Below are 18,068 nucleotides of genomic sequence, written 5' to 3' on the forward strand. Positions count from 1 at the left end.
GTTTTCTACACTTTTGTATTTAAAGAATTTTTAAGCATGTTAATAAAAGTTTTTCTTTAAAGATTTATTTATTTTATTACAGAGTCAGATATACAGAGAGGAGGAGAGACAGAGAGGAAGATTCTCCGTCCGATGATTCACTCCCCAAGTGAGCGCAACGGCCGGTGCTGCGCTGATCCTAAACCAAGAACCAGGAACCTAGAACCTCTTCCAGGTCTCCCACGTGGGTGCAGGGTCCCAAGGCTTTGGGCCATCCTCGACTGCCTTCCCAGGTCATAAGCAGGGAGCTGGATGGGAAGTGGAGCTGCTGGGATTAGAACTAGTGCCCACATGGGATCCTGGGGCTTTCAAGGCGAGGACTTTAGCCGCTAGGCCACGCCACCAGACCCATAAAAGTTTTTAAAAAACAGAAAACAACATGAAGTATTTTCTCCGCGTCTAATACGGCATAGTACAGACAGTCGTGGACTGTAGACATACAGAAGGGGGTTATAAGGGCTTCCTGTGATTTAAAGAAGATACAAAAGGCATTTCGACGCTCAAATAGCCCAGACAGAAACACAGAGGCAGAAGAGCACTCGTCCTCAGAGGACAGCAATGATACTTGGAGAGTTGGGAATAAATGTGGTCATGAGAAGCCCACGCAGGCGTCTGAGGTATCGCTGAGAGCGAAGAATGCGGTATTTTTTAAGATTAAATTTGCGGAAAAAAAAAAGATTAAATTTGCAGCAGTGCTGCAGTGTCGGATTCGGTGAGGGTTAGCATCTGCAGGGTGGGTATACACCAGGGGGTGCTGTTTCAGAAGGGGAGGCCCGTTGGAACTCAGGCAGCAAAGAACGTACCGCAGGAAGAACGGCAGACAGATACCTTTCAAGACACATCGACAGCAACGAAATGACTCGCCAATGTAAAAATGTCAACTTTCTCCTTTTTCCTGCACGCCTGCAGCAGCCAGTGTCTTCGGGTACCCTCAACTTGAGCACTACAGTACCACCAGAGAGCCTGCCACTCGGCCTCGGCGGAAAGAGACTACAACCCCCAGAGTCCCTCGCGCGAGGCCAGTTTCTCTTCCCAGGTGCAAAAGGATCTTACCGCACAGCCTTCTGGGGTTTGTAGTCTTGCGGGGTCACTCGGGAGTTGTAGTTCGCTTCCCACAATCGGCTGGGCGAGGCGGCGCCGGCGATCAGAGCAGCGCTGGGTGTTCAGGGGCCAAGATGGCGGCGCGCCGGGGACGCAGAGACGGAGTCGCGCCGTCCCCGGCTGGGGGCCCTGGTCCGGACCCCGGTGGTGGAGTCCGCAGTAGCGGTTGGAGCAGTCGAAGCCCAGCGCCGTACGGGACCGTGGGCGCTGTGAGCGGTGGAGAGCAGGTGAGAGGCTGGCGGGCGGCCCGCGGCTGGCAGCAAAGCGGCGTGTGCCGGGCGGTGACACGTGGACGCCACAGAAAAGGGAGGAAGCGCTTGGGAGTCGATGCCGGGTGGCCGAAGCAGTCCGGACGGACCGAGTGAAGCTTACTCGTGGGTTGGGGTTACGCCGGCAAAGGCAGGGTCCCTGTACCCATTCCTGGGGAACACCGGAGGGGCAGAACCGGCATGCAGGAATGAGGGCCCGTGGTGGCAGGTTAAGGATTGGTAATGGGAGTCGTAGTCTAAACATCTCCTTCCCCCAGACACCCTGCCCCGAGGATGCCAAATGGGGCTCTCCTCGACTTGGCGCCGCAGTTCCTTTTTCGGAGCCACGTGGGGTGGGTGGGGGGAATGATTTTCCCGGGAGAACTTGTCTGCCTCCCCTCCCCCTACTCGCGGCCCGGGCACCCACGTGGGTTCGGCTCCGGACGAGGGCGGGGCGGGGGGCGCGGGGCGCCGGTCCACGTTGGGGCGGGTAAGGGACGTCCACGTGGCTCTCGTCCCAGGCTGTCGGGCGTCTGGTGTCGGCTGGGAACCGCACTGCCGGGAACTGGGTGTGTCTCAGCCGGTCCCGCCATCTCCAGCCGGGGCTGGGGGCCTAGCCGGGAAGGAAGCTAGGGGTTGCTAGAGTCAACTTTGCCCAGAGTCTTGGTAGTTTTCTTCCTCCGGCTTGCGTCCCCAGCGCTTCTCGACAGCTGGTGGTGAAGGGCTTTCCAGATGCTGGGGGAAGCTGTTCTCTGCGGATGGCGGAGTGTGATGGGAGGGTAGTGGCTGCGCCTTGAAGGTGTGTGGAGGAGTGAGTTTGTGGCCGCTTCTGTCAGACCGGCTTGGAGTGGGTCGTGAGTCATGGGCATCGGCGTTCTGGTTGCCTGAAACCCTGCCTTCTGCGTGATTCCAGGGGCGTGGAGAGGGTCTATATATGCCTGGGACGCGCTGAAATCGGGGAAGGATACTCTTCTTCCCTTCTCCAACATTTTTTCGGAGGGAGACAGTTCAGGCCTGCTCTTGTAAACCGACTTGAGGACATTAATTAGGTTTTTTTTTTTTTTAAGGTTCTTGGCAATGTATGTTGGAAATGGGAAAAATTGGAGATGGTTTGAGAGCTATTTCATGCTAGTTTCATGCTTGTTGGACAGGTGGTGGTGATGTTTGAGATGGTGAGGGGGCTGGGGGTGGGTTCTGTCTCAGTGGCTGGCTTTTAAAAGTTTCCATTCAGTGTCGCAGTTGGAAGGAATCAGTTGGAACTGTTGTCTGTCTCAAGTTGGATCCTTGTTAGCATTTGTTTGTTTCTAGGTCGCAGTTGAGTTCCAGGCTTCCCTGTAGTGTTCAGTACGGACCATTCCAGGCCCTTGCTTGGGTGGTGGTGGTGGTGGTGGTGGTGGTGGTGGTGGTGTGATGGCTTTTATGGCATCAGTTTGGAAGAAGTCCAACCCTTCCTTTTTTTTTTTTTTTTCGGAGATTACATTTTTGGGAGGTGGTGCTGCCTGCATCCTAGGGGAGAGGCAGGAGGGATCCAGCTGTGATGCAAATTAGGGAGTCATTTGGGGGAGATTGTCTTTAACATGGATGTGAGTCAGGCAGCCACCTCAATGGAAATACCATGTGTTCAGAAACAGGCATTAACACGACAAACTGCAGACATGGTTCTTGCCTTCTAGGAGCTTATATTTTGTTTGTTTGTTTGTTTTTAAGATTTAATCATTTCATTACAAAGTCAGATATACAGAGAGGAGGAGAGACAGGAAAATCCTCGTCCGATGATTAACTCCCCAAGTGAGCACCGATCCGAAGCCGGGAACCAGGAACCTCCTCTGGGTCTTCCATGCGGGTGCAGGGTCCCAAAGCTTTGGGCCGTCCTCAGCTGCTTTCCCAGGCCACAAGCAGGGAGCTGGATGGGAAGTGGAGCTGCCGGGATTAGAACTGGCGCCCATATGGGATCCTGGGGCGCCCAAGGCGAGGACCTTAGCCACTAGGCCACTGCACCGGGCCCTAGGAGCCGATGTTTTAATCAAAGATCCCCTCCAACTGGGGAAGAAATAGGACTGGGACAAACGGGCTGTGCAGACTATTGGGGTTATGTAATCAGTGGTAGTACTGCACTTTTGCAGTGTCTGGGAAAGGACATTTTAAGCTGAGAGCCAAGACTTTGATCAGAAGGAATCCAAGGAGAGAAGATGGCTTGTTAGAGAAATAGGTTGGGATGATGGAAGGGGGCATGCTGGTGAGGAAATGCAGGACCCCTGCTGATAGAGTAGAATGCTATTGCTGTGGAAGGAATTTATAGAGGGTGATTAGACATAAATTTTTAGAAGTTTCTAACTGGTTTGAACTCTTCAAGAACAAGATTGACTTGAGAGAAGGCAGTTGTGAGGCTGTTGAACTTAGCGATGCTGATCATGTGGCTACTGGTGGGAGATAGGAGATAGATTGGGGGTGGAGATGTCCCTGGCTTGGGCTCTTGTGCCCAAGTGATGGAGGTGGCGATGACTGGTTGGTAGAGCTGGGCGTTGTACTGAGTTTCCAACCTGGTGGTTGGGCTCATCAGGTAGGTAGGTGGTAGGGCAATTAGGGATCCAGCCTCCTTGCTCACTCAGGAGAGTTTGCTGAGCCAGGAGCTGGTTGTAATTACAGGATTGGGAAGGCCTGGGATGGGTTAGTAGCTGAAACCTGTTGCCTTTGACTCTCTGGGCCTAGCTTGCTGAAGTGTCCCTTTTAGGCCTTCCCTCTCCCTGCGTATTTTAACTCTTCACCTTTGGGAATGGGGGAGTGTGTTAGAGTTAGTATCACCTCTTTAGTTTTCTCTTTTTGAAGAATTGAGGTGCAGTTTCTTTATAGCAGGATGGGGAGGGGTCCTGCTGCTATCTGACCTTGTACTCAGGTCTTCACTGGTTTTCTGGAGAAATACTTGCTGCTGTGGGCCCTGCCCTTACCCATGGTAGCCAATTCTGACCCTGCCCACACCCACATTGTTGACAGGTTTGGGCAGGTGCCTCCCTGTTATCTCTCAGAGGACATCTGCAGCATCAGACTTTATCTTTTGTTTTCACCTAGCAGAGGCAGGGAAATAGACCGACCCTTCCCTTGGGACTATCATTGAAAGATTAGTGGCACTCCATTGTGCTTTTAGAATAGAAATGTGACCTATGTGTGATTGTCATCTGCCTATCAGACATTGTGCTAAGCATTATGGGTAACTGGGAGGTATTAGCGCATTTTAAACTCTTGTAGGAGCCAAGGATAATAGGAGCTAACAGAATGCAAAGGGGTTATTTGGAACTTGGAACCCAGTTTTTATAAGAGATAAATGGTTTGGGATGAGGAGACAGACTGTGATTGCCAGAAAAGCAAATGTTAGAATATGTGGGGCCCAGCGCAGTGGCCTAGCAGCTAAAGTCCTTACCTTGAACACGCTGGGATCCCATATCGACACTGGTTCTAATTCCAGCAGCTCTACTTCCCATCCAGCTCCCTGCTTGTGGCCTGGGAAAGCAGTCGAGGACAGCCCAAATCCTTGGGACTCTGCACTGTGTGGGAGACCTGGAAGAAGTTCCTGGCTTCTGGCTTTGGATTGGCATAGCACTGGCCGTTGCGCTCACTTGGGGAGTGAATCATCGGACGGAAGATCTTCCTCTCTGTCTGTCTCTCCTCCTCTCTGTATATCTGACTTTCCAATAAAAATAAAATAAATGTTTAAAAAAGAAGAAGAATATGTAATGCTCCACGTTGGGAACCCTGGTAGGTTGGGATGCTGGTTATGGCTTCTCCCCAGATACAGGAAGGAAAAAAAAGAATGTGGAAATATTGGTCTCACCCAGCTTTCTGTAGCCCTTAACCCCTTGCACCCTAATCAACTATGTAAAAATCTTCAAAAATAAAAATAATTATCTTGGGGAAAAAATAATATGTGAATATAGAGGTGGGGAGAGACCAGCATTGGCTGGGGAAATTTAAGGTATCTTCTTAAAGAAGGAAGCATTTGGGGCTGCCTCATGGCATATACGTTAAGTCTGTATCTGTGGCACTGGCATTCGACATGGGTGTCAATTTGAGTACCAACTGCTCCACTTCTGACCCAACTTCCTGCTAATGGCCTGGGAAAGCATCAGAGGATGGCCCTAGTCCTTGATCCCCTGCACACATGAGGGAGACCTAGAAAAAGTACCTGGTATTGGACTGGTCCAGTTCCAACTGTTGTGGCAGTTTGGATAGCGAAGCAGTGGAATGAAAGATCCTGCTCACTCACTCTAGCTTTCCTTCTCTCTGTAACTCTGCCTTTCAAATAAAAATAACTCTTTAGTGGAAAAAAAAAAGCAGCATTTGTGCTAAGAGGGATTTTCAGGTGCGTGCCAGTTCTTTTGGCTTCACCACTACCAGCAGGTGGCTTCTGAACAATCTTGATCTTTCTGATGCTTTTGCTCCCCACTTTAGTAATCCCCTGTGACTTCAACTGTTGCTGAATGGAGCCTAATTTTTTTCCTGCCCAGCACATGTCTATCCTGGTTGGCTTTTGCTCATGGATTGTGTTTCTCCCAGCCCAGCTTGCGGCTTGGCAATAGTGGGGCTGCTGAATTTGGCCCTGTTGGTGGAGGGTTGAGGACCTGTTGTATTGAACTGTCAATCAGTTACCCCCAAATGACCCAAGCTGTTACGACCTTTCTTCCTTTCTGCTTCAGATGTTGCTGCATGAGGAGGGGGATGACTCTGGCTTTGTCAATATGTCTCGGCTGGGCCCCTCTCTGAGGGACAAGGACCTAGAAATGGAAGAGCTGATGCTGCAGGATGAGACACTGCTGGGGACCATGCAGAGCTACATGGATGCCTCTCTCATCTCCCTCATTGAGGACTTTGGCAGCCTTGGAGAGGTGAGCTGGAGCTGGACTTCAAGGTGTTCAGTTTTGTATGGAATTGCATTTAGGCATGGATCTGCTCTTCCCGGATCTTGGCTTCTGGGCGCCCAACCTGAGTCCTTGAAAGTCTTTTAGCTTCTAGATGGGAATGAGCCTGCAGACTACCAGATTATGTCCTGGCTAGCTGGGGCTATAGTCCAAGGTCTTGTTGCCTATTTGGGCCTCTACCCTAGGGTAGTGGTTTTAGCTTTTGAGCCCAATTCCAGTCTGGCCAGCGGTTGGGTTAGGGTGCTGGATACTCTGCTGAGCATCCCCATCTTGCGCAAAGGTGGGAGAGATTGTGAAACTCAAGCAGAAGACTCACTGACACTAGAGAGGTGATGAATGGTCGAGAGCCTGGAAGTCCTGACTCTAGGTGGTACTCAGATTGCTCACTGGCAAATTGAGCTGCTGAGATTGGGAGGTAGTTTCCTTGGCATCCAGTCCTCAGTGGCCAAGAAATGAGTAAAGATGTTGGTGGGGCCTTTGTGTTGTCTTTCTGGAGCAGAGCAGGTTATCGCTGGAGGACCAGAATGAAGTGTCACTGCTGACAGCTCTGACGGAAATCTTGGACAACGCGGATTCTGAGAACCTGTCTCCGTTTGACAGCATTCCTGACTCGGAGCTGCTTGTGTCACCTCGGGAGGGCTCCTCTGTGAGTGTGGGACCCAGCAGTGGGAAGGGGACAAGTGGCCATGTTTAGGTTGAACCACAGACTGATCTCAGGTTTTTCCCTCTTAGCTGCACAAATTGCTCACTCTCTCTCGGACACCTCCAGAACGTGACCTCATCACCCCAGGAGACCCACTGGGGTCTGGCACAGGCAGCAGTAGAATGAATGGGGTAAGCCTGACATGCGAACTCTTAAGGAGCTCCTGGGTGGCAGTGGTAGGTGGGTACGGGTCTGAAGAATACCTGCCTGAAGAAAATTCTTGAGGCTTCTCTTGTTTCTTCCTGCAGGTTGAGATGTCTCTTACAGATCCCTCTTGGGACTTCTCCCCACCTTCCTTCTTAGACACGTCTTCCCCCAAGCTTCCTAGCTGGAGACCGCCAAGGTCAAGACCACGGTGGGGCCAATCTCCTCCTCCCCAGCAGCGTAGTGATGGAGAAGAGGAGGAGGAGGCAGTCAGCTTTAGCAACCAGATGCTTCCTGGCGAGCTCACCAACTTAGCGAGCAGTGTCCCGGACTTCCCTATGCACTTGGCCTCTCCCGAGGAGGAAGACGAGGTGTCAGCAGCAGAAATGGCAGAGCCAGTGGCTGGTGATGAGAGCATCTCCTCCCTGAGTGAGCTGGTGCGTGCCATGCACCCGTACTGTCTGCCCACACTCACCCACCTGGCATCACTGGAAGATGAGCTTCAGGAGCAGCCTGAGGACTTGACGCTGCCTGAGGGTTGTGTGGTGCTGGAGATCGTGGGCCAGGCAGCCACGGCTGGTGATGACCTGGAGATCCCAGTGGTGGTGCGGCAGATCCCGCCTGGACCTCAGCCTGTACTCTTAAATGACGCACTTGAGGAGAGTCCTGCCTTGCAGCTGCTCATGCCCACTTTGGAGTCAGAAGCAGAAACGGCTGTGCCTAAAGTTGCCCTCTGCCCTGAGAAAGACAGCTTGTCACTGGATTCTGAGAAGCTGGACTCAGCCTGCTTGTTGGAGCCCAGTGAGGTCATGGAACCCAAGGGGCAGAAACCACCTACTAATACAGTCCTGGGTTCCCAGAGAGCACGAAAGGTCAGGAAGAAGAAGAGCAATGAGCAGCCAGCAGCTGGTTCAGAAAGCTGTTCCAGAAGGCTGAGGTCATCAAGTCGTGTTCAGTGTTCCATGGCTGTAGAAGGGACCTCTCAGACTGGCAACCTGCTGAAAAAGCCTCAGGAGGAACTTCAGAGAGAGAGTGGGCCACCTCAGGGTAGGGGAAAGCCCCGGGCTTGGGCCAGGGCCTGGGCAGCAGCCTTAGAAAAGCCTCACTCTGGAAACCTGGAGCAGAGTGCTGGACAGGCTAGTCCTGCAGAAGATCCTCTAGACATTTACTCCAAGCTGGTTGATGCTGTGCAAGCCAGTCCTGCCCCAGCCCATCTCTTGCTGGCAGACTCTGAAGAATCTGGGCCCCCTGCAGGTAACCCTGTGCCTGTGGACTCTGTGTTGGTTGAACCTCTCCCATCGGGCCCAGTGCAGATTGGTCCTGTCCTGTCTGGCTCGGCAGCAGTTGACACTGCAGTGGCTGTTCCCGTCTCCAGTAATGTGCCACCAGTCAGTACTGTAGTAGCTGATCCAGAGCCAATCGTCAACCCTGCACCAGTTGACTCTGTTTCCCGTGACCTGGCCCAAGGTAACCCTGTGCCAATTAAATCTAGACCGACTGATCCCAGACGTGCTGCAGCAGCATCAGCCCGGGGGAGTCCAGTTCCCCATCTCCCAGAGTCAGAATCTTCAGATGCTCCAAAGACTGTCAACCCTGAAATCAAAGAAGTTGTGGATCCTTTGAAGGTGGAAAGTGGTACCAGTACCACAACCCAGGAAGCCAGACCTCGGCCTCTCAGCCTGTCTGAGTACCGGCGCCGACGGCAGCAACGTCAAGCAGAGACGGAAGAGAGAAGTTCCCAGCCCCCAACCGGGAAGTGGCCCAGCCTCCCAGAGACCCCTACAGGGCTGGCAGACATCCCTTGTCTTATTGTACCACCAGCTCCAGCCAAGAAGACAACCTTGCAGAGAAATCCTCAACTTCCCCCTGAGAGTGGCTTTGTACCTATGGGTCCCAGTCCTGCTTCTACTAGTCCTGAGCCACCTGCAGGCAAACCTGTGGCCTCAATTCCTCCTGAGCAAGTGTCATCCCAGGAGATGCCTCTGCCAGCCAGGCTTCCCCCTCCACCTGCACAGTCTATGTCCTCTGTTGGGCCCATGCCTCCCCCTATGCAGACTGCTCTGCCTTTTCCCCCAGGTGGGCTGGCCGTGCCTCATATGCTGCCCCCACCCACAGGTGGGCATGGGGCTCCCAGTCTGCTGCCACCGCCACCTCCATTGCAGCCTCCTCGTCTCCCAGTGTCTGTGGGGCCAGTGCCACCTGATTCCTATCCTCACTATGCTCATGTGCCTCCCTGGCCTTGTTATCCCCCTGTGTCCCCTTCTGGCTATCCTTGCCTGCCTCCCCCACCAACAGTGCCCCTTGTGTCTGGTACTCCTGGTACCTATGCTGTGCCCCCTGCTTGTAATGTGCCTTGGGTACCCCCTCCTGCTCCAGTGTCTCCTTACAGTTCCACCTGTACCTATGGTCCCATGGGGTGGGGCCCAGGGCCACAACATGCTCCATTCTGGTCTGCTGTTCCCCCACCTCCTTTACCTCCAGCATCTGTTGGGAGAGCTGTTCCACCACCCAAGGTGGAGCCTAGTGGTATTCCAGCTAGTCCTCCTGAAAATGTACCTTCCATGCCCGTGGCTCCTTCCCTCGCTGTTGAATCACCTGGCCATGGAGCTCCACAGATAGAGCTCACCAAGGCAGAGAAGGCAGAGATCAAGCCTGTACCTGCATCTCCTCAACCAAAACATAAAGGGTCCCTCATGGGGCAGAGCCCCCGTGGTAAGGCTCCCCCTTGTCCACCCGCTGAGGGACTGGCTGTTGATCCTGTCTTAGAGAAGCCGCAGCCTGAGCCCCAGGAGAGCAGGCCCAGGGAGAAGCCCCCATCTCCTGCCACCAAGCCTGTTCCTACATCAAGGCAGAGCTCTGTACCCAAGCTGCCTGCTGTCCACCCAGCCCGTCTAAGGAAGCTGTCTTTCCTGCCTGCCCCACGTGCCCAGGGTCCTGAGGATGTAGTGCAGGCTTTCATCAGTGAGATTGGTGAGTGCCACCTGGGTCAGTCAGTGTGGAAAGGGCATGGGTGGCTGAGGAATGCTGGAATGCTGGAAATAGGGTAGACCACCTTGAAGAGGCTAGTGTTTGTGGGGTCACTTGAAGGGTTGAGGTTTGTTAGAGTCCTTTGGGCTTGTGCTATTGCCTTGGTGGCACTCAATACAGGGGTCTGGGGCATGTGGAGAGAAAAGGGAGGTGACAGACTGCTTCCTGGGGTCTGTGGACTGATTCAGTAGGTAAAGGCTAGTTTTTAATCCTGTGTTGTGTGCCTCCACAGGGATTGAGGCATCGGATCTGTCCAGTCTGCTGGAGCAGTTTGAGAAATCAGAAGGTGAGGGAACCTGGGTAGTTTTGTTCCCTCCTGCTTTTGGGTTGTTGATAATTCCTTTAGGCTCAGCTCTGCACTGTCCTAAAATGGAGTGGTACATTGGGGAGGACGGCAATCTCAGCCAATAGAGTAGCTCCCTAACTGCCACGAAGAGGCAAGATTTGCCCATGACACTGGTAGAATCTTGGGTGGTGGTAGAACCTGGGATAGTGGGATTCTGATAGCACAGAACAAGTGCTTTTCTAGACAGGGAGATCCAGGTGGGGTTGGGATTGTTGGGGGACAACTTTCTACAGGGAAGAAGCCCTCAAGTTGGGCACTGAAAGACAGGAATTCCCAGAATGTATATAGTGAAGATAAGCAGGGAAGAGGAGGTATAGGGAGGCCACTGGTGGATTTGGCAATCAAGAAATAGTTGTGTTTTTTTTTTTAAGATTTATTTTATTTTTATTACAAAGTCAGATATACTGAGAGGAGGAGAGATAGAGAGGAAGTGGAGCTGCTGGGGTTAGAACCAGTGGCCATATGGGATCAAGGCGAGGACCTTAGCCACTAGGCCACACTGCCGAGCCCCTAGTTCTGTTTTCTTTTCTTAATGTGAGGTATGGCTCGGAGTACTGTGGAAGATTCTCCTACTTTAGGCCTGTTCTGAAGGAGTTTATGGCCTGCTTGAGGAGAAGAACCTGCAGAAGTGACTACCGAGTTGGATATAAATCTCTAGTAGACAGCCAAATAACTGCAAAGGCGGGTTGTATAAACCTTTAAAGCTAGGTGTATAAATTTATGTCAGACTTGGGGGGAGTGTCCGTGTTTCCTAGAAGAGATGTGATTAAACAGCACTGGGGCACCCCCTGGTGGAGATTGGCTCTCTGGGGCCAGTTTAACTGGGATTAGATACCCTGATAAAGTGATTCTTCCCCCTTTGGGTCTCAGAGCAAGCCCTGTGCACCATTTCAGTCTGGAGCATCTCCATGGGCTTTAACTAGTATGGTTTCCTTGCAGCCAAAAAGGAGTGTCCTCCCCCGGCTCCTGCTGACAGCTTGGCTGTAGGAAACTCAGGGTAAGTATGGAGACCTTGGAGCGAGTTACCCTACAGCTGTTGGTCAGCAGCCGGCGGCACTCCAGGACTGTCGACTCAATGCCTCTGAGGCAGGACGTCAGTCGGCGGGAAGATGACTCCATTTGCTCGTCCCCTCCTGCCCATCACTGCTGGGCACTGGTCTTGGGCAGTGAGGTGGGATTATGTGTCCTACCCGGCTGACTCCAGTCAAGGATTCCAAATGCCTTGGAGGTGCCCTGCTATATTCTGGCAGGTCACGCCTTGAGGGTTTCCTGCCTTCACTTAATAGACTAAGCTCATTCAGTATTGGTGAGGGGATAACTGATAGTAAGGGAAGATGTTAATGGCTGTTTGTTTGTTTGTTTAAATGGCTATTTCTTGACCCCTCGCGTACCTCCTTGTTCCCCAGTCCTCCAGTAATTAGACAGCTTTTTTCAGTTTTCATGGTCATGTTACCTCATCCTGTTCTGCCAAACATCTTCCCCTCCACATTGGTTTCACCTTGATTTGAGCTGAGCAGGTGAGGCTGTTTTGAAGGAGGTGGCAGGTAACGTTCAAAGTCATAGCTTTCCTGCCTCCTGGAGTCCAGCAGATCTGAGACCCAGTCTACTGTTGAGTACTTAAGGCCCTTTTATTGCTGCAGGAGGGTAATGGAGCAGTGTGTGCATCCCGTTCTTTGTATGCACCCCCTTCTGTTGCTTTGTGAGGAAAGCAGATGTGCAAGAAATTAAGGAGGCAATGAACCAGGCTTTCCCTTTTCCCCCCCTGCCAGCAGCGTTGACACTCCCCAGGAGAAGAGGCCCCTAGACCGGTTACAAGCCCCAGAACTGGCCAACGTGGCAGGTGGGTTCACGGTGGGGAACTCTGCCTATCACCAGTTGATGTAAAACGTGTGCAGAAACTGCTCCACCTAAAGTGTGTGTAGGTGTTGATGTGGAGATTTGATCTCTGTTTTCAGGTTCAGCCTAGTGGACAGATTTGTAAACAAATGGGCATGTTAAGTATCAGGTAGTGTGGTAAATTGTGGTTTACATTGAAATCTGAAGGGAAAGTCAACAGAAAGGTTATATAGGAAGTTACCACCCAAGATGAAGTGTGAGGAAGTGTTGGTAATTGACCAGGTGATAGATTTCAGGAACAGGGCCTTGTAGGCAGATGGAGCAGCTTCAGTGAGCTGAAGAAACAATCTAGCTGGTATGTTTTGGGGAATTGAGTGGCTTGATTTGAGTGGAGTGGCTGGTGCAGGGTGGTGGGTAGAGCTAAAGCAAGATCCAGAGTGGCAAATAGAAAGTCAGGTTGCGGGAACTTTGGATGCTGTTTTAAGTTTGGACTTTACCTTGTATGTTAAAGAAGCAATTGAAAAATCTGCCTGGAAGGTAGAAGATAAGTAGACAGATACAAAGCTGGAAGTAGGGAGATAATCTTAAGGTTATCCTACTAGTCCAAGCAAGATGCAGCCCAGAAGTCAGGCAGCACTGGGTGAAGAGGGTGGATCTATGAAGCAAGAGGTAAATTTGGATTGGGCCTGGTTACCGGCTCAGTTTGGCCTTGAGAAGGTTCAGGGGGGATGCTGGTGGCTGGGTTGATTAGCTGGTTCCCAAGATGGGGAAGGAACAGTTGAAACAGCACAAGTTGGCCTGTTGACCACTTTGGTGTGCTCTGTGTGAGATGAGGTGGGGTTCTTGAGCCTGTGTATGCAGTATTTGGAAGCAGAATCGGATCTCATCGTACTATCTCCATCCTCCCTCCCCTCACAGGGCTCACCCCTCCAGCCACCCCTCCCCACCAGTTATGGAAGCCCCTGGCTGCTGTTTCACTGCTGGCCAAAGCCAAATCTCCTAAGTCTACCGCCCAGGAGGGAACCCTGAAGCCAGAAGGAGTTACAGAGGCCAAACATCCAGCTGCAGCCTGCCTCCAAGAAGGGGTTCAAGGTCCTAGTCCTGTCCACGTGGGCTCTGGGGACCATGACTATTGTGTCCGGAGCAGGACCCCCCCAAAAAAGATGCCTGCCCTAGTCGTTCCAGAGGTGGGCTCCCGATGGAATGTCAAACGCCATCAGGATATCACCATCAAACCTGTCTTGTCCTTGGGCCCAGCCGCTCCTCAGCCCACATGCACAGTGGCCTCCCAGGAGCCACTGGATCACAGGACTAGCAATGAGCAGGCAGATCTCTCAGCACCTTGCCTTGCCCCATCTGCCCTGCTGTCCCCTGAGGCCTCACCCTGCCGAAATGACATGAACACTAGGACTGTCCCAGAGCCTTCAACCAAGCAGCGAGCAGTGCGCTGCTACCGCAAACCCTGCAGGTCAGCCAGTCCCCCAGACCGGGGGTGGCAAGGCCGTCGTGGCCGCAGCAGCCGCTCTGTCAGCTCTGGGTCCATCCGGACCAGCGAAGCATCTTCCTCTTCATCCTCATCGTCGTCTTCCTCATCCCGGTCCCGGTCCCGGTCCCTCTCCCCCCCACACAAGAGGTGGCGAAGGTGAGCTCTGACGGCCTTGTTAGGTCTTCTATATTTAGGAAGTTCGTATACTCTCCTCTGGTTCACTCTGAAAGCTTGTACACATTGACTTTGGTATCTCCAGGCACTACAGATTCCTATTTCTGTCTTGGCTTTTGTCTTCCCTGGATTGTTGAAGGCAGCCGACTGTGAGGTGACAGCTTCTACTCCCTGTTGGAGTTTGGGGTATCGCTGAGGTCTCCTGCTTTCTTGAGACCTGACCTGTCTTGAGGAGACTTTAGGGTTTGATCTTGGCCAAGGTGATTTCATAGACTGTATTAGACCTCATGGTGTTTTCTCAGTGGGATGTGGGATAATTGGTTAATTGTTAAGGGGAGAATAATTCATCCTCCAACTCTTGGTTGGAAAAGGTGGCTGGAGCAGTTCCTTTGAGTGTTGCTGTGACCTCATTATTGTGTAGCAGTGTCTTTTTCTCAGTTTTGGGTCCAAGTTTTCCCACTTGATCAGTGAACTCTCAGGTTTTGGCAGTAATGCATGTTGTCAAAAATGCCCCCTAGTTTAGGACTAGTATAATGACATTCTTTCATGCCATGGTCACAGAATTCCTTTGAAGTGTGCTATGGGAGCAGGAAGAGCTCAGTTAGGTCTGGTCCCAACACCTCAGATGGCTGTAAGGCCTAGGGTCCTGCCCATTCTCTCCCTCTTTTCCTTTTCTTTTTGACTAAGTATTTTTCAAGTTTTAAGTGCACAATTGACAATAAATATGTCAGAACACTCCAAAGTATTCCAGATACTATCTAAGTTTCCATGTGTTAACCTGTGAAGAACAGTAGTCCTTCTAGGTGTCTGCTCTGCTTTACCTTTGGTTTTGAGCCTCCTGATCAGGAGGCAGGGCTGGGGCTTGGGTGAGAAAAGCAAAGTGCACTTGCACTGGTCCCTACATCCCTGTGTGCCCTTTGACTCTCCAGGTCCAGCTGCAGTTCCTCTGGGAGATCCCGAAGATGCTCTTCCTCTTCTTCCTCTTCATCTTCCTCCTCTTCCTCATCCTCCTCATCCAGTTCCCGAAGTCGCTCCCGCTCCCCGTCCCCCCGTCGGAGAAGTGACCGGAGGCGGCGGTGAGCATGGCCTGGGATTCGGGTGCCTGAGAGTTCAGAGTCATGAACTGTCTTGTGTGTCGGGGGTCTGATGACACTTTCTCTTGTCAGGTACAGCTCTTACCGATCACATGACCATTACCAAAGGCAGAGAGTGTTGCAGAAGGAGCGTGCAATAGTGAGTAGAGCAGGACAGTCATGGGTGGCGGAGGCTTGCCCTCCTGAGCAGGGAGCTCAGGAAGCCAGCTGCAGCCACAGCCCTGGCTCACAGTGCGTCAATTTACCTTGACATCCTAACCTAGGAAGAGAGAAGGGTGGTCTTCATTGGAAAGATACCTGGCCGTATGACTCGGTCAGAGCTGAAACAGAGATTCTCTGTGTTTGGAGAGATTGAGGAGTGCACCATCCACTTCCGTGTTCAAGGGTAAGCTTGGCTCAAAGGTCAGGATGGACTTGGTACTCCGTTTTCATCTACCTTCTTGTTTGTCTTTCTGCTCTGAATTGATAGGCAGTGGTGGGTGCGAGGGGCAGGGAGAGACCTTATTTTCCGTGTCAGGTTTGGCTATCGGGCAATGAGAAGAAGCACTCTTGTGTGCTGTGTCTTGGCATGTGCCCAAATGAGCATCCCAGCTTCTGCCTCACTCTCCCACCAGTGACAACTATGGCTTCGTCACTTACCGCTATGCTGAGGAGGCCTTTGCAGCTATTGAGAGCGGCCACAAGCTGCGCCAGGCAGATGAACAGCCTTTTGATCTGTGCTTTGGGGGCCGCAGGCAGTTCTGCAAGAGGAGCTATTCTGATCTTGGTAAGTGGAGGGCCTGTGGTCTCAGCATTCTTCATTTCCTCTACAAAAGGGTTGAGAGTGGAGGTAGACAGGTTTATCTGCATTTGACAGAGAACCTAAGGGGTGGGTTGAGCAGCTAAAGGAGGGTCTCCTATGCTTGACTTTGGGCAGTTTGGACTGCATCTGTTTTTTGGATGGGAGGCTATACCTAAGAGGACCCAGTGATTATGTGATCAGAGAACTTGACATTTGTGTCTCTCTCTACTTTATAGACTCCAACCGGGAAGATTTTGATCCTGCTCCTGTAAAGAGCAAATTTGATTCTCTTGATTTTGACACCTTGTTGAAACAGGCCCAGAAGAACCTCAGGAGGTAACCCTGGGCCCTTCCCCCCTTTTTCTTTGGAGGTGCCCAACCTCCTCCATCCCCCTCCCCCACTCCAGGGGAGAGAGCTGCTAGTGAGGAGATGACTGTTTTATAAAGAAATGGAAAAAAGTGAAATAAAAATGTGTTAAATCAGGTTTTTTAAAGGGTGTTTGTCTTTTATAACAGATATTGAAAAGTGAATTTGCATTCCTGTGTAAACTGGCTGGAACTGAGGGGTTCTCCCATTTGTTTGCAACAGCTAAGTCACAGTGCAGATTAATAAATATGGAACTGGAGAGTCAAGTCCCACATGCTGTTGTGCTGCTTTCCACAGCACTAGTGCCAAAGGCATTCACTTCACACTCACTGCTCTGGGACATGCCTACCTCTATCCAGTGCCTAGACCTGGAGCCAGGTGCACAGTTAAACTCCGTTGGAAAGTTGGTTCCTCAGGTGCTTTGTCCTTACAATTAGTTATTTAAGGTAGAGCGCCTCAAAATTGAAAGAGCATTGATTCATCTAAGATCTTACCAGGTTCTTACTTATTTTGAAAGAGGTTTTTATTGGAAAGTCAGATATACAGAGAGGAAGAGAGACAGAGAGGAAGATCTCCCATCTGTTGATTCACTCCTCAAGTGGCTGCAATGGCCAAAACTGAGCCGATCCAAAGCCAGGAGTCTTTCGGGTCTCCCGTGTGGGTGTAGGGTCCCAGGGCTTTGGGGCCATCCTGGACTGCTTTTCCCCAGCCCACAAACGGGGAGCTGGATGGGAAGTGGGACCCATATGAGATCCCGGTATGTGCAAGGTGAAGACTTTAGTCACTAGGCTACTGTGCCGAGCCCAAGAGGTAGATCTTTGATCACTCCAACTGCCTCCAGTAACCAGAGCTAAGGCAGGGCACAGCTGGTAGCTGGAAGCACCTCTGGGCAAAGACCCCCCGTCCTTCGGCTGTCACCTGCTGCTGAGTAGGGTGCACGTTAGCTGGAACCTGGAATCAACAAGCAGAGCCAGGAGTGAAGCCTGGCATTTCACAAATCTCCCAAGATGCCCCTGGAGATTTTGTAGGTTCTGACTGCTCGGGGAAAGGGCCTGAGAGTCTACATTTTGAATGGAGTGATCTTGGTCCAGGAAGGATTTTTTGGTAGCCTAAGACTGAGAAGCAGCTCATATTTATTCCAAATAAAAAGTTCTTCTAAATGGGCTGATGTGTGCACTCAGTGTTTTATTTAACAGATTTATTTATTTCATAGGCAGATTCACATATGCTTTTTCACTGCTCAAAATGGACAGGAGGGGCCTGGGCTGTGCAGGCCAGGCCAGGAGCCAGAAGTTTCATTTGGGTCTTGTACTAGGGTGGCAGGGGCCCAAGCACTTCGTGCATCTGCTACTTTGCCAAGTGGGGTCTCTGCTATGTCCCCAGACATTGAAAGTTTTAGTTGTGTTCCCCATTTTAGTTTGAGTGTCAGTGCTTGACACAGCAAGTGTATGGCAGTTCATTCAAGGACACTTGCCTGTGGATAGGACTTGGCTTTAGAGAAGAGGGGCCTGTAGGAGGTCAAAGTAGGGAGTGTCCCTATGAAGTGGATCCTTGGGCAAAGTTAATGGGATGTATTCTAAAGGGAGTTTTGAAGGGATTGCTAATGTGACCAGAACTTGGACTAACCTGCTGAGTTTAGGCATTGCTTTATTCACAAGAAATCGAGTTCCCAGGGTGAATTTTTTTTTAAAGATTTATTTATTTTATTACAAAGTCCGATGATTCACTCCCCAAGTGAGCTGCAACGGGCCGATGCGCGCCAATCCGAAGCCAGGAACCTGGAACCTCTTCCGGGTCTCCCACGTGGGTGCA

General features: G+C 51.5%; 1 protein-coding gene across 5 annotated transcripts; it reads left to right on the forward strand.

Moving 5' to 3' along the window:
• The first annotated feature begins 723 nt into the window (after window positions 1-723).
• Window positions 724-16,374, forward strand: PPRC1 (PPARG related coactivator 1). Of its 5 annotated transcripts, none has more exons than XM_058671220.1 (14): window positions 726-1,367; window positions 6,077-6,265; window positions 6,798-6,944; window positions 7,031-7,132; window positions 7,250-10,115; window positions 10,405-10,458; window positions 11,458-11,515; window positions 12,288-12,358; window positions 13,273-13,996; window positions 14,944-15,090; window positions 15,187-15,247; window positions 15,372-15,493; window positions 15,723-15,874; window positions 16,126-16,374. In XM_058671220.1, the coding sequence occupies exons 1-14, from the start codon at window positions 1,215-1,217 to the stop codon at window positions 16,227-16,229; spliced, it is 4,950 nt and encodes a 1,649-aa protein (XP_058527203.1). In that variant the 5' UTR covers window positions 726-1,214; the 3' UTR covers window positions 16,230-16,374. The 5 variants fall into 5 exon arrangements, with proteins under 5 accessions (XP_012780944.2, XP_058527203.1, XP_036351699.2 ...); XM_036495806.2 differs by having other exon boundaries at window positions 12,291-12,358; window positions 15,181-15,247; XM_004579920.3 differs by having other exon boundaries at window positions 727-1,367; window positions 15,181-15,247.
• The last annotated feature ends 1,694 nt before the right edge of the window (window positions 16,375-18,068 follow it).

Source organism: Ochotona princeps, chromosome 13, assembly GCF_030435755.1.
Source record: "Ochotona princeps isolate mOchPri1 chromosome 13, mOchPri1.hap1, whole genome shotgun sequence".
Lineage (NCBI taxonomy): Eukaryota > Metazoa > Chordata > Mammalia > Lagomorpha > Ochotonidae > Ochotona > Ochotona princeps.